Genomic DNA, 25,009 nt, shown 5'->3' with positions numbered 1-25,009 from the left:
AGCCTGTTTTGCCGTGTGCAACTTCATGGAGCTGCCTCTCAAAATGTACCCTAGGTAGCCTTCCCCGGACATTTCCTTCCACCTGGCCTCTGGTGTCGAGGAGTTGAAGCAGGTCTGAGGGTAGAAATGAGTGAGGTGAAGCAGGAATGGATGTATTTTATACAGTGGCCATGCTCTAAGGTTCTTGTATTTTGTGCAGGCTGCATTCAGCCTATGCTCTTTGAACAGGTCTGGAAGCTGCAGACACAATCTGTATTCATACTTATGTTAGATTTTATTTGCCAGTGTTGCTGATGTTATGTGAGCCAACTTAGGTCTGGAGGCAATATAATCACATTCACGTTGGATGCCTCTGAGCCAAAAAGCCCTGATGGGAGGTGCCACGAGTCATGGTCCTTACCCTGACCTCGGTGCAGCGTGTACTCAGCTGCACTGTTTCTCAGCCTGAGCTGGTTTAAGTGCCCAGCACAGGGCTCTGCCTTGCAGACTGATGAGTTCAGGTAGCCCTACACCTCCTCAGGGATCTTGGTCCAGACCGTTTGCAATATAGATAGATTGGAAGGTCTGTGGTGGACTGAGCTGCCAGGTATCCTTTTGCTTCAGATAGTATAGCAGGCACCTCAGTGGGAGCCTGTTGCTCTCTGTTTCCGTGGTTTAGCCCCAGTCAGCAACTAAGTACCATGCAGCTGCTCACTCACTTTCCCCCTGCCCCTTCCCCAGTGGGGAGGATAATGAAAAAAACTCAAAAATCCAAACTTGTAGTTTAAGATAAGAACAGTTTAATAATTGAAACAAAATAAAATATGATAATAAAAATAATAACAATAATAATAATAATAATAGAAAAGGAGAGAGAGAGGGAGGAATAAAACCCAAGAGAAAGAAGTGATGCATAATCCAGTTGCTCCCCACCCACTGACCAATGCCCAGCCCATCCCTGAGTACCAACTGGTGACTTCTGATCTAGTCTCCCTAGTTTATATATCGGGCATGATGTTTTGTGGTATGAAATATCCCTTTGGCTTGTTCAGATCAGCTGTCCTGGCCGTGCTCTCCCGCAGCTTCTTTTGCATCTGCTTGCTGGCAGAGCATGAGAAACTGAAAAGTCCTTGACTTAGAGTAAGCACGGCCTAGCAACAACCAAAATACCAGTGTGTTATCAGCATTATTCTCATCCTAAATCCAAAACACAGCACTGTACCAACTACTAAGAAGAAAATTAACTCTGTGCCAGCCAAAACTAGGACATCAGATTTAAGTCTCTACTCCTCATTCCTAATGTGCTGTTCATCCTCCTCCTTCCTGATTCCCCGAAGTCTCTGGTCCAGGGCACCATTCCTGCCAACCTGCCAACCGAGATGCCCCAGTTGATTCCTGTGTTTCCGGGGGGAACTCCGCTGCTGCCTCCAGTCGTGACAGCCAGCATCCCTGTCTCCACCCCTCTGCCACCCGCCTCCTTTGGCCTGGTGATGGATCCCACCAAGCAGCTCTCCTCCTCCTCTGTCCTGGATGCCTTCGAGGCCCCACCAGGAGGAAGTGGTGGCTCTACTTTAGATTCGCTGGATTCCCTGGATCTGCTTCCCTACACAGACACACGGCTCGATGCCCTGGACTCCTTTGGGACAAGCAGAGGGTCACTGGATGCCTTGGATTCCTTTGCCATTGGTAGGTGTGGAGTGACGGGGTTTTATGCTGCCTTAGCTGTGAATGCACGCCAAAATTATTTCCTTCAGTGCCGAGGACATCCATCATGTGGCTTTATCTGCTGGTGTGGCAGAATGGGAATATAAATGTAGAGGAGAGCAGGGAGTTGTCTTGGACAGAGCAACTGAGTATGTTTAGCTCAGGAGTAATGAGAAAGGCTGTAGGTGTGTAATCCCAGACAACCAGTACGTGCATGGAGTGAAGTTTAAAGAGGAGAATGGAACACAAAGGTGTATAATGATGAGTGGTGAGATTTAAACCTGGCTTGGTGTCCAGGACACCTCCCTTGGCACCATTTGCTGGACGATAGCATGCTTCCTTCCCCCTCCTCATTTTGCACAAAGTGAGCAAAGTCATGGTGACTATTTGAGATGATGCAGGACCTTGTTGTGCTGGGCAGAATGGTAGAGGCTGAGGTGGGTTTTTCCCATCTCTGGATTCAGGGCAGTGAGTGTCCTCTTGAATGAGGCTCTGCACTCTGATGTCACAAGTAGAAAAGCTGCGGAGGATTGTGGGCAAAGAGTAAGTGCCTTCCTGTCCAGGAGGAAAGGCAGGCTTCTTCTTGGTTAACTTGTCCCCAGTGTTGCAGTATATTGACACCAAAAGTATTTTGATAACAGCAGAGATTGGCCAGTCAGCCTTCAACACTCACATTCACCTCAGCATTGGGTTACCTTCGAGTTGCCATCTTTGGAATGCCAGTGCTCAGCAGCATAGAGTTGGATTCAGTAGGATTTGTGGGACAAGAAGGCCTTTCCTGGAGTTTTTCCAAGTCCAGACAGCTGCTTTGGGGATAAAGTATTAAAATATTATGAAATAAATAAAGCAAATTGATTTAATAAGCATTTGTTTGTCTTTTTGTGAGCAGAATTGCCTCTGAAAGTGAAATGATTGTATTTGTCTTGTGGGGCTCTTTTCCCTTTCTTTTGCCCAGAAGAAACTAGCTCTCAGGAACTGCGACACCCACCTGGCAGCCAAAAACCATCCCCCGTGGTGAGTGAGCTACTCCTCTGTGCTGATGTCTCAGGGTGCTCTGGAGCCAAGGTAGTAGTGACTTGGGTGATGTAGGTAATTTGGGCCCCTCTTCTTGACCTGCCCCAGTGAGTTTTGCCTCCCATGTCATGGCAAGGCAGGTAAAGATTTCCCCAGTCAGTAGGAAGACTTTTGTTCCATCTTTGTTTTTATCTGTAACTGCATATTGCTGAGGTAGACACGGTGTGGCCTTGGTTGTAGGGTCAACAGGGGATCATGGACGCTGGTGTCCCACTGTATCTGGCAGCCACATAACGCTCAAGGATGAGGCAGAGTAAGCCAACTTTGATTTCAGGCTACTGAGGTTCTTTGCTGCTCTCTGGCCCTATCAGGAGGCTTCTCCAGATACACTGTTCTGCCTCTGTCCTATGTCTCCAGTTTTGGAGAAAAAGGAGATGGTTAGCAAGCTTGGAGCAAGAGTTATTCTTGAGTTTCTGTCATCTGCTAGCCCTATTAACATCAACGTGAATCTCCCTGAAGATTTACTGATATGTGGTTTGGTTTTTTTTCTCAGGTTGGGATAGGGTTAAAAGCCTTTCAGTGGAGAGCTTATTGTGATGGAAGGAATGGGAAGGAGCGAGGGGGGCATTTTGTTCTGTGGCTCATGATAGAAAACTGAGATCCCTTACCAATAGAGAAAGAGGCCTGTCTTTGAAGTGAACATACCACGGTGTTTGTTCTCTTTGAAGAAGTTGCATGCAGCTCTTTTGGAAATGTCATTTCAGATGTGAGCACTTTTATGAGAAAGGAAATGAGAAAGGTTTTTGAGAGACTGGAGTGGGGCAGGGGATTAGAGAGGTTTCTTGCCCAGGTAGTTGCAGAGCTGAAAAGAGAGGTACGTTTGTCTTCTCTCAGGTCAGCCTTGGTGGAGTGAGTCATCCAGCTGTGCCCAAGGTCACCGAGCACCTGCTGTCCCAGCCAGAACCAGTAATGCCCAACACAGCCCTGCTAGTGAAGAACCCACTGGCAGCTACTCACGTCTTCAAGCAAGCCTGTCATATCTGCTACCCCAAAACAGGTGATGCATTTGCTCTGCCACCAGAGCGCTGGCCCAGTCTAGGATTTGGCTTTCCCTGGGCTGATGGGGTTATTCTCTCTGCAGGGCCCAAGGCTGGTGATTACACCTATCGGGAAGGCTTGGAGCACAAGTGCAAGCGGGACATCCTGCTGGGCAGGCTGAAGAACTCAGAAGATAAGACCTGGAAGAGGATCCGTCCTCGCCCAACAAAAACCAACTTTGTAGGATCCTATTACCTGTGCAAAGGTGATCTGGGGCAGTTGGCGGCCAGGAAGGGGCTGTTCACTGTATGCTATGGGAGGCTGGGAGGGAAATTATAGTTGATATCTACAGCTATTGCCTGCTGGCTCTGGGGTCTCCTGTCCCATCAGTAGCCTGTGGACCGGATGGCTAGGCGCAGTGAAGGGCAATGAGCTGCCATGCTGTGGAGAGCAGGCAGCTTCTAAAGTGGTGGAGCAGAAGAGTTCCAAAGGCGCAGTGAGGTGCAATGCATAGCCAAGCACTCAGAGCTGCCCTGTTGACATGGGCTTTACTGCAAACCTGCCTCCTGTACAAGTGCTCACATTAGTCCCACTCCACTCAGCTGCCCCAGGGCAGGCCTGTGGTTCTGCCTAGGGAAAAGCACTCTCTACCTGCTCCCTTGCTCCAGCCGTCCCACGGTCCACGCAGGCAGTGTGACCAGACTGGTCCCTGAGGCAGTGCCATTACAAACTACCGAATGAGATGGGAAGACTGCAAGAGCCAAGCTAACAGGGCTCCTTAGTGCTGGGCCTATGGGAGAACTTAATATGGATTAGTGTTAGAAAGGGTTACTTAAATCATGATCTGTCCCTTGCCAGGGACTGAATTAAAGCTGGCCTCTGTTTTGAGGTGGTTTCCCCAACAGCAACATTACTTGAGATTGTCACCATTCATTAGTTTGCATTAGCTTTCCTGAATGTCTTGATATAGACAAGCTTGGGGGGAGATGTCTTTTCTTTTTTCTTCAACTCTCTGTTTTCTTGCTTTCAGTTCCTTGAGAGGCATGGGCAGCGGGAGGAGATGAGAGAGAGTTTAGTTTCTGACTGGGCCGCCCTGCTTGTGTGGTGGTGTGTGCTGTTTGTTGCTTTGTAGATATGCTTAACAAGCAGGACTGTAAGTACGGGGATAACTGCACCTTCGCGTACCACCAGGAAGAGATCGACGTGTGGACGGAGGAGAGGAAGGGGACCCTCAACCGTGACCTCCTCTTTGACCCGCTAGGTGGGATCAAGCAGAGCAGCCTCACGATTGCCAAGCTCCTCAAGGAACATCAGGGCATCTTCACCTTCCTCTGTGAGGTACAGAGCTGGTGGGAGGGGGCAAGCATCCTTCATTGATATGTTGATAGTTGCCACTACAGAAACATGGTGGGATGACTTGCACAACTGGAGTGCTGCAATGGATGGCTATAAACTCCTCAGGAGGGATGGGCAAGGCAGGAAAAGCAGTGGGGTTGCCCTGCATGTTTGGGAGTGTTTTGACTGTCTAGAGCTTAACGATGGCAGCAATAAGGTTGAGTGTTTATGGGTAGGAATCTGGGGGAAGGCCAACAAGGCTGATATCGTGGTGGGATTCTGTTACAGACCACCCACCCAGGCTGAAGAGGCAGAGAAATTATTCTGTAAGCAGATGGGAGAAGTCTCACAATCTCTGGCCCTTGTTCTTGTGGGGGACTTCAGCTGAAAATACAACACAGCAGAGATGAAACAGTCTAGGAGGTTCCTGGAGTGTGTGGAAGATAACTTTCTGACACAGCTGGTGAGGGAGACGACTAGGGAAAGCACCCTCTGGACCTGTTGTCTGTGAACAGAGAAGCACTGGTGGGTGATGTGATGGTTGGAGGCCATCCTGGGCACAGCAATCACAAAATGATAGTTTTCAGTTCTTGGAGAAGTAAAGAGGGGGGTCAGCAGAAATGCTACCTTGGACTTCCCAAGGGTAGACTTAGGCCTGTTCAGGATTCTGGTTGACGGAGTCCCTTAGCTGGCAGTCCTGAAGGGCAAAGGAGTCCAGGAAGGCTGGGCATTCTTCAAGAAGGAGATCTTAAAGGTGCAGGAGCGGGCCGTCTATGACTATGTCCCAGCCAGTGCCCTGCTCCCAGGAGGGCAGTTACTGTGTAGGAGATAGGAGAAGTAGATTTCTTCCTTAGCCCTGCATCTGAACCAAGTGTTCACAGCCTCATAAGATCACCTGTCTCTTCCTCTGTCTTGAGATGTTGCTTTGAATTGTAATTTAGCTGCAGTTACTTTAGAAATCAGAACTCCGTAATGCAACAAATTCCCACTTGACATCTGTGCAGAGCCACAGAATTGATCAGTTGAGGATTGTCTCATATGATCTTGATGCTCTGCAGCACAGAGTTCCCCACGCTGGCAGTACATGTAAAGGGACATGTTCTTTGCTGTGAAGTGTCTGTTCTTTTACTTCTCCCCATCATTTCCCCCTTGTTCTTGCTCTGTTGGCTAACAGGGAAAGAATATGTGGCTCTGACCAAAAGTTTTCCAACCACAATGGAAAATACTGTTGAGAATAAGCCAAAATATGTTGTCCAGAAGCTTTTCCAGAAATTCACTTGCTTTATTTTAAAGCCCTACCACAAAGTTTTCACCAGACTTCTTTCTGACTTCGAACATTAGAATAGGCTGACTCTGGTTCTTCTTCCTCTTCCAAGTGAAGTGGCTCTGGTTCACTGCTCTCTAAGATTTTCCCAGCATGCTAATTCTTCTCTTATCAGATTTGCTTTGACAGCAAACCCCGGATTATCAGCAAAGGGACCAAGGACACACCATCTGTCTGCTCCAACCTTTCTGCCAAGCACAGTTTCCATGACAACAAGTGAGTAAACAGGTTTTTGTGCTGATGGGAACAATTTCTCACAAGTCCAGCCAGTTTAACTCCAGGGCCCTGGTCTCCTTCTTTCTTTTCTCCCCATGGGTTCCAGTCATAAGGCGGCTCAAAGCATGATAAATAGCACTGTGGGCTTCACCCTGTGCGTTTGCTGCTGGTGCTGAAGGATTTCAGGCATCAGCAAAGCCCTTTGGTGTCAGTGTACTAAGTTTTCCATTGACTTAATTTGCCTTTCAGTTTGGCCTTTACATAAAGGTCAAAACAAAGATCCTGGAGCTCAAGATCCTGCTTGTGACTGGCTGGTAATGAATGTTTAGGAAAACAAGTATAACAAACATGTCAAGTACATAGTTATACAATTCCTTCTGGTCCCTGGCAACCTGAGATTTTGGGACTTGCTGAGCCTGGAGAGTTGGTATCTTTGTTGCATATTTTGAAATGTGTCTGATCTCTGAACTAAAGCAGAGCATCACCCATGTGCTGAGGAGATTTAAAGTACCTATCCAGGCTTGATAGGGTGGGAGGGCAGGGGCTTGCTTTTTCCAGAGGGAATCTGTCTCTCCCAGAGTTGATTTTCTGCCTGCCCAGTCAAATGTCTGGATGTCACATGGAAGGAGGAGGTGGGGAGGGTTTGATCCTCTGGTGCTTCATGTTTCCCTGGCCTGGCTGCAGGTGTCTGGTCCACATTGTGCGTTCCACCTCCCTGAAATATTCCAAAATCCGTCAGTTCCAAGAGCACTTCCAGTTTGATGTGTGCCGACATGAGGTGCGTTATGGCTGCCTTCGTGAGGACAGCTGCCATTTTGCTCACAGTTTCATTGAGCTCAAGGTCTGGCTGCTGCAGCAATATTCAGGTGAGTGGGACTTGGCTGGTGGTGTGTTTCTTCCAGTGTGTACCCACGGCCAGTTGAGAGGGGAAGAGGGTTATTTGGGAGTACTGAAAGTTGTCATTTGCCTGTGCATATACTTACTCTGCCTCCTCAGGGACACAGAAAAGAGGACCAAGTTGTTCTATGAGGTGATTTGGCCCTTGTCCCTTTACATGTGCTATTATAATTTGTAGACCGGGGAGCCTATCCCTTGGGACCAGCTGAATGAATTAAAATTATTATTAGGTAGAGCTGAATCCTAAACGGTGTTTTGGTGCTTAAATCTTGTGCAAATAGCAGTTGGACCCCTGAGCAACTGTCTGCTGCAGTGAGAATGGCAGTATGCACAGATGACAAAGCAGTTAGTTATATAAAGGAAGGCTGTGCATCTCCAGTTTCTCAAAACAAATTCATCAACAGTGGGAAATTACAAGATACTTGGTGTTTCCCAAAAAGCCTTTGATGAGATGCCTCTGAAGGGACTTTTGCAAACATTATATTCAGGGCACTCATGTAATGATACTGCCACATCTAGCACTTTCAGTCCTTTCTCTCTGTCTCTGACTGACATGTTGGAGGGTTTCTCTGGCTGCTCTCCTGTTGACTGTGTAGATACTGGTCCACCCACAGTGCTACCTACATCTTTTTTCATCAGAGGCTCTTGTTTAGTGCAACACCCAGCCAGATAATGGGAGTACTTCAGAGAGGAAGCATGTTATGGATGTTTCTCACCATTCTTTGATGTCATAACTGATGTTCAGTTCAGTCCTTGGCCTTGACTTCAGCTCATGAGTGACAGTGATGTGACATGAACAAGTGTGGCTCTATGCCAAATGCCATCTTTTATTCTTGTCGTTTGACCTCATTCACATGTGACCTCAAAAATTAAAAAATTATAACTCCAGCGTTTCTAAGATAGCACATTGCCTGTGTGCTGTAGGCCACCACTGCTGCCCTATATGCTTATGATACTGCTTGTAGTACGCTGGGCATTCTAATATTCAAGCACCTTGCTCTTTTCCCCACCCCATACTTGGTTTGTTTTTGCTATTTTGTTTGGGGTTTTTTTTAGAAGAGTTTCTTTACTCCCTTCTTCCCTCCATCTTCCTTCCTCTTCAGCCTGTAGAAGAAATAGTTAGACTGATATATTTTCTTCTTACCTTCATTACTTGAAGAAGTGATTTCAAAGGGGAAGCTGAGGAGATGAAATAAGCCATGAGTTAAGAGCTGCAGAGGTGATCAGTAAGCCCTATGCTTATTTCCGTCTTTTCCAACAATGCAAGAGCCATTATCTTGTGAGTTTTTTTCTGCAGGGCTGTATATATGACCCTGCTCTCCTTGTGAGTTTGCCTTCCTGGAGTGGTAGTTTATTACCTCTCCTAAGTGTAGCCTTCATTATGGAAACAGAGATGAAAGATAGTTGTTGCCATTCTCTGAGAATGCTTTAGCTTTGGAGCAGAGAGTTTCAGTTGAGGGCTATTTGCTTGGCAAGAATAGGAAGAGGGCATAATTCATAACAGCTAGCATTTGAAACATTTCACAGCCATCTGAGCTTTTACAGAGCTTTTGGCTTTGTTCATGGGGATAAAGGATCATATTAGTGGAGTAAAGGTTCCCAAGATCTGAAAATTGGATAGACAGGACTGTTTTGTTGTTCACTGTGGCTTTTCACAGACATATCTTGCTATCTTCTTCCATCAGTGGAAATCACAGTCTTTGTCCTCACTAATGATGTTGCAAAAGATACTGAAATATTATAAGTAATCAACACATGGGCCTTTTGGTTTCCAGATCCTTTCTTTGTGACAGTTCATGCTTTGGAGAGCTGGTAGATTGGCAAACATCCTTTCACATTTGGGAGGAGGTTTTTTTTTCCCAGCCACCACATTTCTAGACTGTATTATTGAGTTAGTTCAGATTTCTGGGACTGAAAGAAGGCAGTCACTTGCTAAGAACTTCATTTGAAATTCAGTCTTCTGACAAGACCTGTGTATACTTCTCCCATTGGTTCTGCACCCCAAGGACCACAGTGCAGCTGTGCAGAATGGAGAAGGTGGGAGGTGCTTTGGCCCTTTCCCTGCCAGGTCTAGTGCAGCATGTTAACTTTTTTCCTGTAGTTTTCCCAGTTTTATAGGTTTTGTTCCCAAAGTGCAGATCAGCATTGTGTCCAACCCTGGAATATTTGGACACGAAAGAAGAAGTTGCAGTTTTTCTAACTCTACACTATTTCTTCTGGAATTAATGTTTGAAAAGGAGAAAATTTACCAGCAGCTCTGATCTGTGAGCGGTACCAGCTATGCAGCAGTTACCATTTTAAGGGCCTGAGCAAATGTTCTTGAATAGTAGTAAAGTTCCCTGAATGCTTTTCATCCTGTTCAAGCCCTGTGCAAATGGCAGTATTGTTGCCTGGCAGGGACCTGAACAGCCAGAATCACAGATGAGGAAACTGAGATCAGGAATGATGCAACTTATCCAAGTTACATACAGCCTAAGCTGAGATGAAAACTTATGTTTGGTGGCCCTTAAGTACTGGAACATGCTGGCTCCCAGATCAAAGATCATGACCATGTAGCACACCTGGGGAACACCTCACTTCAGTATTAAAAGCTGTAGGCATAAGCAAAGTGATCTGTTTTGCAACCTCTGTGTCCTGGTGGTGCTGCATCAAGGCCATCCTCAGCACCCTGCTTGTTGCAGTCAGCTGGCTGTTGCAAGATATTTGCTTCAGTTTGTTTTGGCAGCTATCTTGGGCCTTTATAGCACTTAAATAACATGGGCTTTTTTGTAACAGTCTTCACACTGACCAAACAGTTCCTACCCTCACACAATTTTTTCTTGCTGTTTAGTGCTTAGAGAGTCATAGGGCCCATCTGGCTGGTTGGTGCTAACAGAGGCTGTTCCCTCACCACTTGAGCTGGTCAGGAGTTAATTCCTTACATAAGGTCTGACTAACTCTTTTTGTTGTCTAATGTTGCATTTCTGATACCTGAAACCTTGCAGCTCTTTCCTTGCTGGTTACATACTAGCAGCTGTTCCTTGGTTGGTTTTGCACTGTTGGTCTTTCCTTGCTGCCTTGGTTGTGCTTGATGTTCGTATATGTTGAATTTCAACTTTCTGCTTTGCCCACTAATTGATGGGCAGCCCCCTCAACTTGAAGGTGTAACAGGCTAATTAATCCCAACCTGGAATAGGTGAGACTTCTGGGATCTTGTAGGTGCTAGATGCCTCACTGGGATATCTGTGATCTTCCAACCTAGTGGCAAAAACTCCATTATACAGTAGATCAACAGTAACAAAGCATTGTCTTCAGGAGCCTCTGTAGAATCTGTTGATATGGCGTTCAGGGACAGCCTTTGTCAAGCTTTTGACCCCTAGTGAAAAATTATTGTCCCAGCTGCAGACAGCCTGAGCAGAAACGAGCCCAAGAGACCCAACTCTTCTCCTTTTGTTTGGCTTGTGTAGAGAGAGGATCTTCCTTAGCCTGGGATTAAACATGTTCCATGATGGATCCCCTCACAACTCATGTCCTGACACTACAGGGAGACTGTGAGAAGCTGTCAGCCCCTCAGGGATTACTAAACTCAAATGTAAGAAGTGTTGCAGCCCCTCTCTTGTGTTGGTCAAAGCAGGGTAATTCAATTCTGTCTCCTTTGTGTTCCCAGGAATGACCCATGAAGATATCGTGCAGGAATCTAAAAAGTACTGGCAGCAGATGGAGGCACATGCCAGCAAACCAGCCAACAGCATGGTAAGTGAAGTGTATCTAGGGCTTGCAGCCTGGTTTTGCTCCCAGCAGTTCCAGCCCTTTCTCTCTTTCCCTCTCACTACTGTGCCTGATAGGTCCCAGGCTTGCCATTGAGGAGGAGGACAGCTGAGAGCTTTCCCGGTTGCTGTGCTGGTGTTGGGCTTTGTGCCTTGTTTTGCAGCATTGTTATCTGCTCTGTTCCACGGTGGGGTGAATCCTCCAGGACATGGAGGGCAACACACAGAGAATGGTGCTTCCTGTGACACCTTGCTAGTGAAATTGGGAGATTTTAGGACTGTGGCCACACAGAGTGGGGACCAAAGGTGTCCTGCTGCCCTTTAGTGGCCAAGGGACGATAGAGCAGTTTGAAGGACTCTAAGAAATGACTCGACCCACAGGACTGATATAAATACAGGAGTAGGTGGAACTTCCAGTCTGTTGAGATGCTGTTGAGGCTGCGCAGAGATCTTAATGGTGCTTTACCAGGAGGAGGCTGTGAGCTTTACCTTTGTGTCACCAGTCTCTCAGTGTGGGAGAGGGTGCCTCTGGCTGCACCCTCCATCACTGCCAAGAACTTTCCCTGGAGAGGTGTGTTATAAGCAAAAGGCACTTTTTTGTTTACTTTCTTACAACCTGTTGGTTATGGGCACTGTTGCCTTACCCTTTTTTTCCCCAAAGGGGAGCTCTGCAGTGTAGGACCAGAGCCCACCCAGTGAGAACAATTCCCAGCCCTGAGGTTGAACTAAAGCAGTTTTTGTCATTAAAACAAGGAGTTTTTTATTCTTTAATTACTTTCATAAAATATGTCTGACAAGATGAGAAACTTCATGCCTCCTAGCAAGCGCTCAGGCATAGGAGCAATTCTTTCCCCTGCACAATAGCGGGGAAAGTGCTGTGAATCCTCTTTGTTCCCATTTGACTGCCTTCTTTCCCCCTGTGAAGGCCTGAGCTCACCACCCCTTGGTCTATGCCTTATTGTCAAAACAAGGGTGTTTCACCTTCATCTGGGACCTATCACCCAGGAGTCCCTCTGCAGAGACCAGCACTGAATGCAGTCTGTAAGCATCCTGAGGAAGAGGTGTTTTATAGGAGAGGGATCTGAGTCACTCATGTGGTGTGTAGGAGCTGTTTTTTGTCTAGGTTGTGGACCAACAGAAGTGTTCTAAAGGCTGTAGGGCACTGATGCTGGGGAAAAGCAGGTCTGATGGGCATGGCTTAGTCCAACAGGAAAGATGCACTGCACTGATGCTTGCAGTGGGCTCTGTGTCCACGTATGTACTGGTTGTGCTGCATGAGATGGAATCATCTTTGCGGGGATGCTCAGCAACAAACCTGTGCAGCTGTTGTGGTCTGAAATGGTGGGGGAGTGGAATGGGAAGCAGCAGTCCAGAATAACCAAGGTCTCTAGTTCCCAGAAGTGTCTGACTTGCTTAAGAAATATGTTCTAGCTTCTCAGGAAGCTGAGAAGGATAAGTTTCTACATCCTGTATTATATGAGAAGTGAGCCTGGATGATCTGAATGGTTCCTGGAGACAGAGCTGGCTGTGATTTCTTTCTGTGTGGTATGGGGACAGAGGGAGGGGCCTGCATCTCCGCAAGGAAGGAAACTAAGTGTGAATTTGCAGCAGTTTGTGACAGCAGTTGGATTTGTATCAGCAATGCCTGCCCCAAGAGCGCAGTCTAGAGACCAGTTCTCTTCTGCCTGCTGTGGATCTACCTGCATTTTCCAGAAAGCTCTCTCTGGCCATTCTCTGAGCATAATGAGGGGATAAAAAAAATACATGGACAGCTTTTTTTCCTGTAAGCCTTGCAGCTTCAATTCACCTTTGTCTGGAGGTGCTGCTGTTGGAAGAACAAGCTGAACAGCAGGCATGGTCAGAGCATGTCCTCTGAAGCACATGGGATCTGGATACTGAGTGAGGGTTCCATTTCTGGCTGCTGGGGCTTGCATGGGGCAGAGGATCAGGAAACAAAATGCCAGAGCCTGCTACATCAGAGGATGGGCAGAGCTACACTTTCTGGGCCCTGTGAGCAGTGTTAGGGCTGATGGCCGGTGGCAAAGTCTGGTTGTACCCCAAAAATGCCTGTCACAGAGCTGGACTGCACCCTCCACCCTTCCAGGGTGTGAAGGCGAAACAGCAGACATGTTGGTACGGTCAGAAAATGCCTACCAGCGGCAGCACCAGCTGTCTGTGAGGATTGGCAGCCTGGCACTGGCACTGGTCAGGGAGACAGAGTCAAGTTGGTCAGATGCATGTGTTTGCAAATAGCAAACCATGGCTTTGGCATGAGCACGTCCTCAGCCAGAGGGCTGTGCTTTGGGATGAGACCCTGGCTTGCTGCCAAAGACCCTGCGGGCAGGGCTAACTATCTGTTGAGAGATGTTTACTTTTGTCATTGTTTTCTCCTGTCCAAGCAGGCTAACGTGACTCAGAGTTTTCTCAGCATCCTTCCAGCTTTCAAAGTTGGCTGCCTGGCAAAGACAACTTCCCAGGAGTGCTGTAAAAACAGACTCCTCCTTCCCACCATCCTGTGTGATCCACTCTCACCCTGGTGCCCTCTGGTCAGCGGAAGCAAGGTCACTCTGGGGGATTTTGCTGCAGTTTTGTCACAGCTGCCAGTTGGACTCAGTTAGCAGCTGGGGCTGTCCAGTTGTGGAGAAAAGAGGCGGGCAGCAGGCAGGAGCCCAGTAGCTGTGAGCAGGTCAGGAGGCTTAGCAAGAAGTGGAAGATGAAGATACACTGCTTGCTAAGCACCTGCCAGGACTCTTGCACTTGGCCCCACAAATTTGGTCCCATAGAAGCTGCTGTAGGAGTAACCCAGTGGCTGCAGATTGAAGAGGCAATCAGCAGGAGGGACTGTTGTAGGTAGCTGGGTGTCTCCCATAGCATTCCTGTGAATTGAGGGGTTGTAGCCGTGATTTTTTCTGGTTTTCAAGGGCTAATTTGTTTTTACTCCCCTAGCCGGCTGCAGAACCCCATGAAAGCTGACCTCAGAGTTATTAATCTAAGCATGGAGAGGAAAGAAAAGTATCTAATAAGGGTACTTGCCCCCAAGTGCAGCTCACTCGGTTGTGTGGCTGAGTAACATGGGCTCCTCATATAGTCCCCTGAGGCATGTGGCTCCTCCAGACTGAGAGGGGTTCCTGAAGTTGGGAGACACAAGTGGCCATGCTGGGGCTGTTGCTTTCTGCAGAGCCTGAAGTGGAGAGCGTGCCAAAGACTTTTATTTATTTGGTTGTCATGGTGTATAGCTAACACTATATTGGCTTCATAGCAAGGGGTGGTGCCATAGCCCATGGCACTTTTGCCTGGCTTTGTCTGCTAAAGCCTCATGTGATACAATTTCCACACTGTTGGTTATCAGCAGCCTGCCAGGTATGTGTCTTGCCTTTACAAATACAGTCATGTAGAATTAACAGCAGCAGCTTTGATTTTTCGCTTGGCTCCTAATATCCTGGGAGCATACATGCCCACTGGATTGATCAGCAGTTTGCATGACTCAGATGAAGAAATTCATGAGGCTTCTTTTGGTTAAGAATTTGTGGAAAAAGCAGCCTAGATTACCAGAACTACCTGAGAGACATTCTTTTTCTCTCTGATCTGTTTTCCCTTCTGGAGCCACTCAGTTTTTATTTTTGCTGGGTCAGTAGGTTTGAGCAAAGCTTTCTGGCTGTGCTGAGAGATCTGTCACCAGGAGGAGAGCACGGGAGTGATAAAAGAGAATATGCCAGCAGTGCCATTTTGTTACCTTAGGCATGTAGGTTTGATGGGTCAGTAGTCAGCTGTAGTGTCATTTCCTTTGGAGACCAAGAGGAGATTAAAACTACTGTTTGAAGGCTGCACATCTCAGAGGAGGCACCTTATTGCCTTCCATGATAGCCCAGGTCTCAACTCTGCTCATCCCACAGCCAGCCACTTTGATGTGTTCTTGGTGGTCACCAGCACAGATGGAAGCTGACAGATCACCAGCATAGGTGAATGAGTTATGTGCTGGGAGCCACCAAAAAGGCTGTCTTACAGAGGAGTAGAGAATCACTGCTGCTTTTCAAGAGAGATGCTGATTCCCTGGTAGGGTCCTTTTGCTGGGACATCAGAGCACTGATGACCTCTTGTAGTCAGCACAGACAAAGATCAGCTCTCTGGTCAGCTTTTCACAGTGACAGAAGACCTTTTATATGTCAGCTCTGCTTCTGCAAAAGACTAGGTCTGGAGGATGCATCAATAACTGATGTGCCGTTTCCTCGGAGATGCTTTGATTCTGCGTTGCCTGTGCTTGCTGTTCTCCCTTTGTCAAAGGATGCATACAGGGTCCATGCTATTGCTAATCATTTGCTGGCAGAAGCCTGCTCTTCAGGGACACAACTTGCAATGTCTGCTCATTGTGAGATGCTCAGGGTTAGAAGTTGAGGCGTGGCAGGTGGGACGGGCTGCTGATGCAGTTTGCAGTCAGAGAACTGTTTTACTGGTGCATGACCTTTGTGCTTCATGGCTGGCTCAATGACCAGGGTGTTCTTTTGTACTCTCACATACTCCCAGGCCCAGGGCCACTGGCATGCAGTCAGGTTTGCTCTTTGTTTTGGAAGTGAACGGGAGACATCAGCCTCATGTCTTCCAGGGGTGATACAGAATGCAAACAGCTTTCCAGAGGTTTGCTCAGAAAACATGAGACAGCAGTGATACGGGACTGGCTCCTGGTTTGTTTTTTTTTCTCCACAATCTGTTAGTCATAATCCCAAACCAGCCTTCTCATGGTGGGGTCGATAAGTGCAGTGGCTGAGAAGGTGTGAAATACATGCATTGTACCTCTGTCCAGAGGCTGTGATTAACTGCTTGTGAAACCCAGTGCAGAGAAACCGTGAGAGATGGAAACCTGCCCAGAAATGGCTTGGAAGGATATCAACTAGAGGACCCAGCTCTGACTTCATGGTGTCAAATGGTAGATATCGCATGAGCCTCTTGGTCCAAAAGCAGGAGTGGTGGATTCTGCACTGTGGCATGGTCTGGCTTCCTCCTGAGGGGGCTCTCTCAGCTGTGTGACCAAGCTCTCTCCACAAGCAGTGATCAGGACATGGATTGCCCTCCCTACAGGGAAGTGGGGATAAGTGCTGGGGCAGGTCTCACAGAGCTTGTCTGTACATGGAGATAGGCTGCAGGGGTTTCACAGCCAGGCCTGGTCAGTGCTGGAAGCTGTCAGGATGTCTGTGTTTTCAGCCAGATGTCAAAGCCCAGGAAATCATGCTGAAGCAAGCAGTGGTTTTGCTCCTATCTGGAATCTCAGTGGGCCACCAGCTAACACTGGCAAAGAAGAGCTGGGCTGTCTCTGATTTAATCTGGCCTGTCGCTGGCACACGGGCGTGCGGGGAGCTGCCAGCATGACTGTGGCAGGTTTGGGGAGTGCATTTTGGCTCTGTGTGCCTGAGACTGTGGTTCTTTTCCTCAGGCTTCTCCCCGGACTCCCACATCAAGCACCTTTGACCTCCAGATGAAATTTGTGTGTGGCCAGTGCTGGAGGAATGGGCAGCTGGTGGAGCCAGATAAAGACCTCAAGTACTGTAGTGCCAAAGCCCGCCACTGGTGAGCAATGCAACTTTCTCTTTCCCTCACCCCTCTTCAAGCATTCTGCTTGATTTTGAATTAGTTTCCTTGGCTTTTTCATTGCTTTGGTTGCTCTTCTGTGATGCATGTCATGTCTGTTTGCACCTCTCAGCTCCTTGGGGCCCATAAGAATGTTTGGTGTGATAGAATTGTTGAATCACAGAACAGTTTGGATTGAGAGGAACCTTTAAAGGTCATCTAGTCCAGTCTTCTGGCAATGAACAGGGGCATCTTCAACTAGATCAGGTTGCTCAGAGCCTTGTCCAGCCTGACCTTGAAAGTTTACAGGGATGGGGCATCCACCACCTCTCTGAGTTGTGCCAGTGTTTCAACACCCTCATCATAAAAAGTTCCTTCTTTATATCTTGTCTGAATCTACCATCTTTCAGTTTCAAGCCATTACCCCTTGTCTTATCACTACAGGCCCTACTAAAAAATTTATTCCCATCTTTCTTATAAGCCCTCTACAAGAGGAATATTGTCTGGGAAGTAACTGTTGAGTCATGAAAACTGTGGCCTGTCTCACCCAGGCAGTCTGGTGGGTTGGGATGGAAGGGTTTATAGGACTTCTCTTCCCATAACACAAGCCACAGAGGCACAGTCCAGCATACTATTGCAAATGTAAGACTTTTGTTGAAGAAGAGACAGAAGCAGCAGTTTCTGGAGGAAGTGAGGAGGTGAGGATTGCTTCCTGGAATGGGAAAAATAACACCTCTTTGTGCAGCTGCTGAATAGAGCTGGGGCTTTTGCCCAGAGTATCTCCCGGTAATCACTTGCTGGAGCTGCAGGAGAATTCATACTTCCTGGCACCTGTTCATAAGGCAGTGCTTGTAACAACTTGCATTTCTATTGCACCTTTCAAGCAGAAAATATTCCCAAGTGTTTTTCATTGAACTGATTGCACAAGAATTGGCTGTGTCAAAGGGTTAGTAATCCATGGTGATGTCATGTGAGATTTGGGGGAGATTTTTGTGGCTTTATGAGAAGAAATACCCTAGGACATAGGCAATACGTACAGGGAGAAGTCCTCCTAAAACACCCTTCTCGTAGCTTCTCGATCACAGATGTGCATGTCTAGGAGCAACCAGATAGTGCAGGGACAAGCTGGACAGCAGGATCTGGTCAGCTGTCAATATTTAAGGGTCTCTGAGGTAAAGAACCCATGTTCTTCTCTTCCTTATGCCTCTCTTGATTTATTCTCTCTTCTTCAGCTGGACAAAGGAACGCCGTGTCCTGCTGGTGATGTCCAAAGCAAAGAAGAAGTGGGTGTCAGTCCGACCACTGCCTCCCACCCGCAACTTCCCACAGCAATATGATGTAAGCCCCATGACAGATGTCCCTTCCCCTTCCCTTCCACCATGGTACAGCTTTGAGGGCTGGTCTCTTGCAGGCCTGGCAGGGAGGCAGGCACGTGATGGCTGAGATGGGAGGTAAGGACAGACTGATGGCAACAAAACACATCCAGCAAAAAGGTGGAGCAGAAGAAGGAGCAACACCCATTTAAACCACTCCATGCACATATATGAGTTTTTGAAGTTTCTGTTAATGCATAACAAGAACTGTTAGTGCATGTCTGGCTGGCACAGGGTTTGGGAATGAAATGTAAGTGTCCCCTTAGGTCAGGGTTTCTTAATGTGGGTGAGAGGAGAGACATTTAGGAGAAGCCAGTTCCTGCCTTTGCTGTGGCTAGGCTGCTGTAGATTGTGAAACTTGCTTACAATGGGTTTTGAAAGTAAAACTATAAGAAGAGCTAAAAAAGCCACGTGCTGTGAAGGAAGTTACAGATATCCAACCTCCAACCCCAGCCCCAAATGTGATGATAGATAGCTTCTCTCTTCCTTTCCTTTCATTTTTTCTGAAAGGAGAAGCTCCTTCCCCCTACCCTATGATATGTCCTCCTGTGGTGCCAGGACTGGGGGAAAAGGGATGATCAGTCAATATGATGCTTGGAAAGCTTCTCCTTTTCTCTGGCACTGATGCTGTTGGTAGCTGTGAAATAAAGTTGTGTGCACACTAGTGTGGTCTAAGCAACCTGTAAGGCCACTCTTCACCCACTCGGAGATGGCTGGAGAATGAGTCATCTTTGGGGACCAGCAGCTTGACCAGCAGGAGATGCTATGGGGTCAGCCCAGGTTGCTCCCTGCTCTCTTGACCTGTACCCGCACCTGGTCACCTGTGGAAATGGAACAGGTGCTGAACTGAGCTGCCTGCATGTTTATGTCATCTGAAGATTGAGGAAAAGAAGCATGAGTTAATGATGTATGAAGTGTCCTGTTTGCAACCTCTCCTGTGTGCAATTTAATGCCCCAGCTGATTATTGAACCCACTTTCCCCTCTACCAAGGAGTATTTGTGCTAATGCTAAATTTTTCTCTCTGTCTTTTAACAGTTGTGTATCCATGCACAGAATGGCAGGAAATGCCAGTATGTGGGCAACTGCTCCTTTGCCCACAGCCCTGAGGAGAGAGACATGTGGACCTTCATGAAAGAAAATAAAAGTGAGTGGGGAAATGTGGGCCAGAGAGTCTGGAGAGAGGGAAGAGGGCATTTGGGGAGTGGATGCAGGGTTTTCTAAGACATACCCTTGACAACAGAAACGGAACTGGACAGGGCTGCTCCCGTGAGCTTAGGTGGGATTAAGGGACAGGTCTGTCTACAGTAATTTAGAGCTGCTCTTTTTGTAAATGTGCATGTATATCTTGAGTCCCTTGCTCTGAGACTTGTGCACATTGGTCCCATGACTTGCTTTGCTCCATTGCTGCCCTCTTTTTCTGCAGCACTTTTGAATCCACCCTGTGCTGTCCCTCCAGTTACCTGTAAAGTCCCAGGCCTGGCTCCGTATGGAGCTCTGCCAAAGCACCAGTCCTGGCCTGTAGCTGCTCCTGTATCTCTCGTCTGTCTTCTGTCTGCCTTGGCTTTCTTGCCTATTTCTCTTCGTATCCCTTGCTCCCGGGCTGTGGCACTCCCTACTCATGGCATTGTACTCAAAGGGGTGGAGTTGACATCCTGAATGAGAACATCATTGGGTGGTGACTTTTTTGGAGGAGTTTGTCTCTATTTAATTATGCAGGTTCCCAGCTTACTGTCTGGGGGATAGCTGGGGGGTTGCCCATGTCCTGGATGGCCAGCTATGGCAGCAATCCTTGTTTATTCAGACCAACAGCAAACTGGGGGAAAAGGACCAGTTGTCCAGGTGCTCACCTGCCACTGTGGGAGATGCAGGAAAGCCTAAAGGATTTCAAGCCTGCCCTGAGTTTGTTTGGTCTTTATGATTCTATGGAGGGTCTTTCTCTCTGCTGGGCCAAACTGTTACTTGTTACAGTTCAAATAATTTTGTTGCTGAGGCCTTTAAAGCACATCAGACCAGTGTGGGTGTGTTTGCTTAAGCACAAAGGTGAATCTTCTAAGGACAGTGTTGTTTCACTTGGGGGGAATTTGCATTCATTATTCTTAAGTTCCTATTGCCTCAAGTTCCTCAATTACCCATTTAGCAAGGAGTAAATAACGAATGCATTGCACTTAGAGCATCATATTGATGTCTGCAAACATTTGTGTTTCCATAGGCTCTCTCAGGAGCTTATCTTGGAAAGGCAAATGTGTAGTTAAAGCTTCCACCTCAAATTTCCTTTCCCACTAGTTTGCTGAGTGGGTTTTAAACCAAAAGCCACAAGAGACAATTACTGTAGTCCTCTGGGCAGGTTATGAACTTGGAGCAAGCTATCATTAGGTCTTTCTCCCCTCCTCAATGCTTCCTGTGGCCAGTTTGCTTAAGGGCTCTCCTCCCTCTCTAGCGCTGAGGATGAAGCTTAGGCTTAGAGGAAAGGGACCGATCTGAAACTAGCCCCAACCTTAGCTTCCTGGCTGGAGTGAGATGTCTTCTGAGGTCAAGCAGAACCAGGCCTGATGGAGAATCATCTTGTGGGGTGAATTCTATGGAGAACTTGAGGCACTTTCCCACCTTCCTGACAATTTTGTGTAGCTGCTGTCACAGTTGCCTTTCAACTGATAGAAGACACCCCCCATACCAGGTGGTGTCGTATGAATTTGGTTCCTCTCCACAGGGAGAGTGACATGGGTCCTCCCAAGCACAGACCTTCAGTCTGTTGCTGCTGCACGGGCAAGGGGAGGGAAGGGCTGCCCCAGCATTTGTCCTTTTCTCATAGTTTGTGCATGGTGTGGGAGGTTGTCTGAGTGACTTCATGGGTCACCTTTGTGCAGTACTAGATATGCAGCAGACCTATGACATGTGGCTAAAGAAACACAATCCCGGGAAGCCTGGAGAGGGAACACCACTCACCTCGCGAGAAGGGGAGAAGCAGATCCAGATGCCCACCGACTATGCTGACATCATGGTAATCAGCTGATCTCTTGTTCTTTATTCTTCCTCCTCAGTGCTGACAGCCTGCCGCTCTCCTGTGCTCCAGGTGTGAGCTAGCGGGGGGCTGCATTTCTCTTCTAACGTAGTTTAAATGGACGGCTTGGAGCAGCACAAGGGCAGCACAGCTGAGGCAAGAAGAGATTGACCTGGGGTCAGCAAGGCTGTGCAATGGCTTTTCTGTTAATCCTCAAGTCATTAGGAGTCTACCTTAGGTTCCCTTTTGTGTGGGCTCAGCCTCTCTCCAGGCTTCCTGCCTGTTCCTGGGCAAGCTGGCAAAACCATTGCAGGCCTGTTGGAAAAGGAAGAAGCTTGGAGAAGAGCTGGGTCCGGAGCACAGCGGCCTTGGAAAACTAAAGGCAGATGTGCCTCCTTAGACTCCTTGCTGGTGTAAGGCTTTGTGCTCCTGAAGAGTCCTGCGTTGCCTGTGCATCTGGGAACCTTGCAGTGAGACCCCACTGGGGCCATCAGCAGGGCCAGGGGGACCATGTCCATGAACTGAGCTGCCCTGTCTGCTGAGCCTGTTTGGGCCATAGGTAGATGCCAACAGAGCATCTCCTTAGTTTCATGCCAACAGAGCATCTCCTTAGTTTCCCTTTAGTGACAGCACAGTTCCCTGAAGATGACATGGCAGAGAACTGTGGGAAGTCATAGACTGAGTGGAGTTTCCAGGATGCTCTGGAAGGAGAGGGGGGAGAGGCAGTGCCAGCACAGGGAAGGCAGATAGGTGTGAATGTCAACACACTGACTGGCCCTTTGCCCTGTCTGCACCGGTTAGATGGGCTACCACTGCTGGCTCTGCGGGAAGAACAGCAACAGCAAGAAGCAATGGCAGCAGCACATCCAGTCGGAAAAGCACAAGGAAAAGGTCTTCACCTCAGACAGTGACTCCAGCTGCTGGACCTACCGCTTCCCCATGGGCGAATTCCGGCTCTGCGAAAGGTACCGCTGTCTCATCTCCCTCCTGTGCTGCTGCTGCAGGGACAGGGTAACAAGCCCAGCACCTTTGTCATCCCTCCTCATCCTCTTATAGAGTTCCCTCTCACAGAGACTTCTGCATAGAGGAGGAGTGGGATGAGATGACAGGTTTGGGTTACAGCGAGGCTGCTCTTGGATCCCAGAGGTGCTCAGCCACAATACTGAGGGATAAAAATACACTCCTGAGCATGTGTCTTTAGAAAAGGAGAGCAAGTTTCATGTCTGCACCTGTGCACTCCATAGCCAGGATGCTCTCAGCTCTCCGGCTGCTGAACAGTCCAATTTGGCCTAGTGCTTGGGGGAATCCCAGGTGCCTTATTAAATGGTTTGAATGCTCACACCCTCTGAATCATCACCTTGAGGTGCCTTGAGAAGGTTAGATGCCATTTTGGTTAGAGAAAGCTCTGTCTTTTGTGGTGGTTACCTGGCATTTCCTTTCTTGTGCACTGGTTTCTCCTCATCCCTGCTGGTCCAGTTCCAGCTCACACTGTTTTGTGCTTTTAACTAAATCCCCTCATAGCCATTGCTCTTTTCACTGCTCTGCTTCTGTTCCCAGTCTCTGTTGCCTTTCCCACCTGCATGGGTTTGTAAGAATTGTCTCGCCCTTAAAAAGGAGAATTCACAGCATGTTTCAGTGCGTCCTGATCAAGTATCCCAGACAGGGAGCTCATAAACCCATCCTGGGGGTGCCCTCTTGACCGTGTTTCTTGTGCTGGCAGGTTCCAGAAGAATAAGGCCTGTCCTGAGGGAGAGGAGTGTCGCTACGCCCATGGCCAGGACGAACTGACGGAGTGGCTGGACCGGAGGGAAGTGCTGAAACAGAAACTGGCCAAAGCCCGCAAGGACATGCTGCTCTGCCCCAGGGATGACGACTTTGGGAAATACAACTTCCTATTGCGGGATGGTGTATAGTAAGGGCAGGAGGAGCCTGTCAGCTGCAGAAATACAGGGTGGGTTTTCCGAGTGGCAGTAGCAGGGAGAGCAAGATCTATGTTTTGCAAAGAGAACTTTTTCTTTTCTTTTGTTTAAAGATTATGAGATGATGATTTATTAGTGATGAATGAATTTGTGAATTTGATTCTCCTTGGCCAGCGAACGCCATGCTCACCGAGTTTGTGATCCATCTTTTCTCCTTTCTTTCCCCCAAATTCTCCCTCCACTCCATCTTTTTATTTTCACTGTCCAAAGGAATTAATTCAGTTTGTACTGGGCTGCAAAACAGAGCATTTCTCCTTGTGTCACTACTCTGTCCTTCAGAGTACAACTGTGCAGGTCTGGAGGACAGAGCTGAGAGAAAGGGCCAGAGAAGTTGTGGATGCCCCATCCCCCGAAGTTTTCAAGGCGAGGTTAGATAGAGCTCTGACCAACATGGTCTAATGGAAGGTGTTCTTGGACAGGGGGATTGGTACTAAATGGTGTTTAAGGTCCCTTCCAACGCAGGCCATTCTACGAGTCTATGATTTTATGATATCTGGTGAAAAGATGACCATGAATTTCATGTGCTCCCTTTTTCAGTGCTGCAGAGCAAACCCCACTCATCCTGCTGCAGCCTTCCTGCTCTCCTGGGAGTTCAATACCAGAAGAATTAGGAATTGAAGTACAAAGAAGGAAAACCACTAGATCTGGCTTTAAAACATCTAGGCTTAAGCTCCTGCTGTCTGTATTGCCCTGTGGCATAAACTGGTGTTGAGGAAGATAACAGCCTGTGGTGTAGCAGTGCGGGTAAAAGCAGCAAACTAATGAAACTGCTTGCAGCAGCAGGAACTGTGTTGTAGGTGACTTCAGACTGTTCCAGCTGACTGTATCCAGAAATCAAATTGGTGACTCTTCATTAGATGTCTTTCTCACTGTGTGGCAAGTATTCAGGGTAAATAGTTTTGGTTTTGTTTTTTTGGCTGATGGGACTACTGCAAGTAAGATTGAACCTATATAGAAGGTGTAGTGGAGTCTGTGACAGACCCTGTGTCACTGTAGTCCATGCAGCAGTATCAGTCAGGAGGAGGGCTGTAACCAAAAGGAGCCTGTGTTTCTGTGTTGCCTTGTGTCCTGAAGAGAAGGAAGGGAGGTAATGGTGTTCCCTTTTTGCTCTTTAAATGATGTGTACTTCTGGTTACTTAGAGCTGTGTTTTTCCCTGCGCTGCCAGAAGACCTGGATGGGAACCTATTTAAAAGGACACCATCAAGCAGTGATGGAGCATGGGCAATATTTAGCCGATGATAATCCATCTGGAACCACTTACCAGCACCAGAGGTCCAGCTCCCTCCTCCTCAGAGCCGGGGCAGGGAGCTTGCAGATGCACAGTGCAGCCAGGACGTGACCCAGGGCAGGGACAGTGTTTGAGAGTGAGTGGCACAGTGGGACCCAGCCATGCACCTGCTCCTGCCCTGCCTGATGTATGCTGTGATGGGGGAACCAGTGATGGTGAGCTCTGGGCCAGGATTTTTGGCTTTTATAGTGGCAGCAGGAAGAGGCAGTACTGCTCGGAATGCCAGCCTTGTCCTTTCTGGTGGTCTCTTCCTGTAAGCAGTAAACATGTGTCCTGTCCTGAGCTTCCCTCTCCTCTCTTCTGCAGTCCAGCTGTGCTTTGCAGTTTTGTATGCAGGGATGGCACCATCCACTCAAACACAAACACATCTCCCTCTCAGCCTTCACCAGGGATGTCTTTTTCATACGGAGTCTCCCTGGACAGCAATCTTGGACTCCTTGGGGCTGGCAGTGCTGTGTAGATGGTAAATACAATCTGACCGTGAAGTGCTTGGTGCTTTGGCATTGCCAGGTCTCCCTCTTTCCTCCCTGCTCCCATATCATTGAGGTTCACAGCTT

At 48.0% G+C, this 25,009-nt stretch overlaps 1 protein-coding gene across 8 annotated transcripts in view; it reads left to right on the top strand.

The window, feature by feature from the left end:
* ZC3H7B (zinc finger CCCH-type containing 7B) overlaps window positions 1-25,002 on the top strand; it is a 44,877-nt gene extending 19,875 nt beyond the window's left edge. For 6 of the 8 annotated variants that reach the window (XM_027680141.1, XM_027680138.1, XM_027680139.1 and 3 more), the window contains exons 10-23: window positions 1,317-1,665; window positions 2,639-2,697; window positions 3,592-3,754; window positions 3,839-4,000; window positions 4,868-5,073; window positions 6,510-6,610; window positions 7,295-7,476; window positions 11,154-11,239; window positions 16,679-16,812; window positions 18,045-18,150; window positions 19,222-19,330; window positions 21,051-21,184; window positions 21,986-22,149; window positions 22,905-25,002. In XM_027680141.1, coding sequence (XP_027535942.1) covers window positions 1,317-1,665; window positions 2,639-2,697; window positions 3,592-3,754; window positions 3,839-4,000; window positions 4,868-5,073; window positions 6,510-6,610; window positions 7,295-7,476; window positions 11,154-11,239; window positions 16,679-16,812; window positions 18,045-18,150; window positions 19,222-19,330; window positions 21,051-21,184; window positions 21,986-22,149; window positions 22,905-23,097 — 2,148 coding nt within the window. In that variant the 3' untranslated portion in view covers window positions 23,098-25,002. The remainder of the gene's footprint in view (window positions 1-1,316; window positions 1,666-2,638; window positions 2,698-3,591; window positions 3,755-3,838; window positions 4,001-4,867; window positions 5,074-6,509; window positions 6,611-7,294; window positions 7,477-11,153; window positions 11,240-16,678; window positions 16,813-18,044; window positions 18,151-19,221; window positions 19,331-21,050; window positions 21,185-21,985; window positions 22,150-22,904) is intronic. The other 2 variants (XM_027680142.1, XM_027680137.1) reach the window with 1 other exon arrangement.
* Window positions 25,003-25,009: the final 7 nt, after the last annotated feature.

The sequence above is a fragment of the Neopelma chrysocephalum genome, unplaced genomic scaffold, assembly GCF_003984885.1.
Source record: "Neopelma chrysocephalum unplaced genomic scaffold, ASM398488v2 Primary Assembly neopelma1_59, whole genome shotgun sequence".
Lineage (NCBI taxonomy): Eukaryota > Metazoa > Chordata > Aves > Passeriformes > Pipridae > Neopelma > Neopelma chrysocephalum.
Note: the sequence above shows the minus strand (reverse complement) of the source record. Positions and strands in the feature narration are given on the sequence as shown.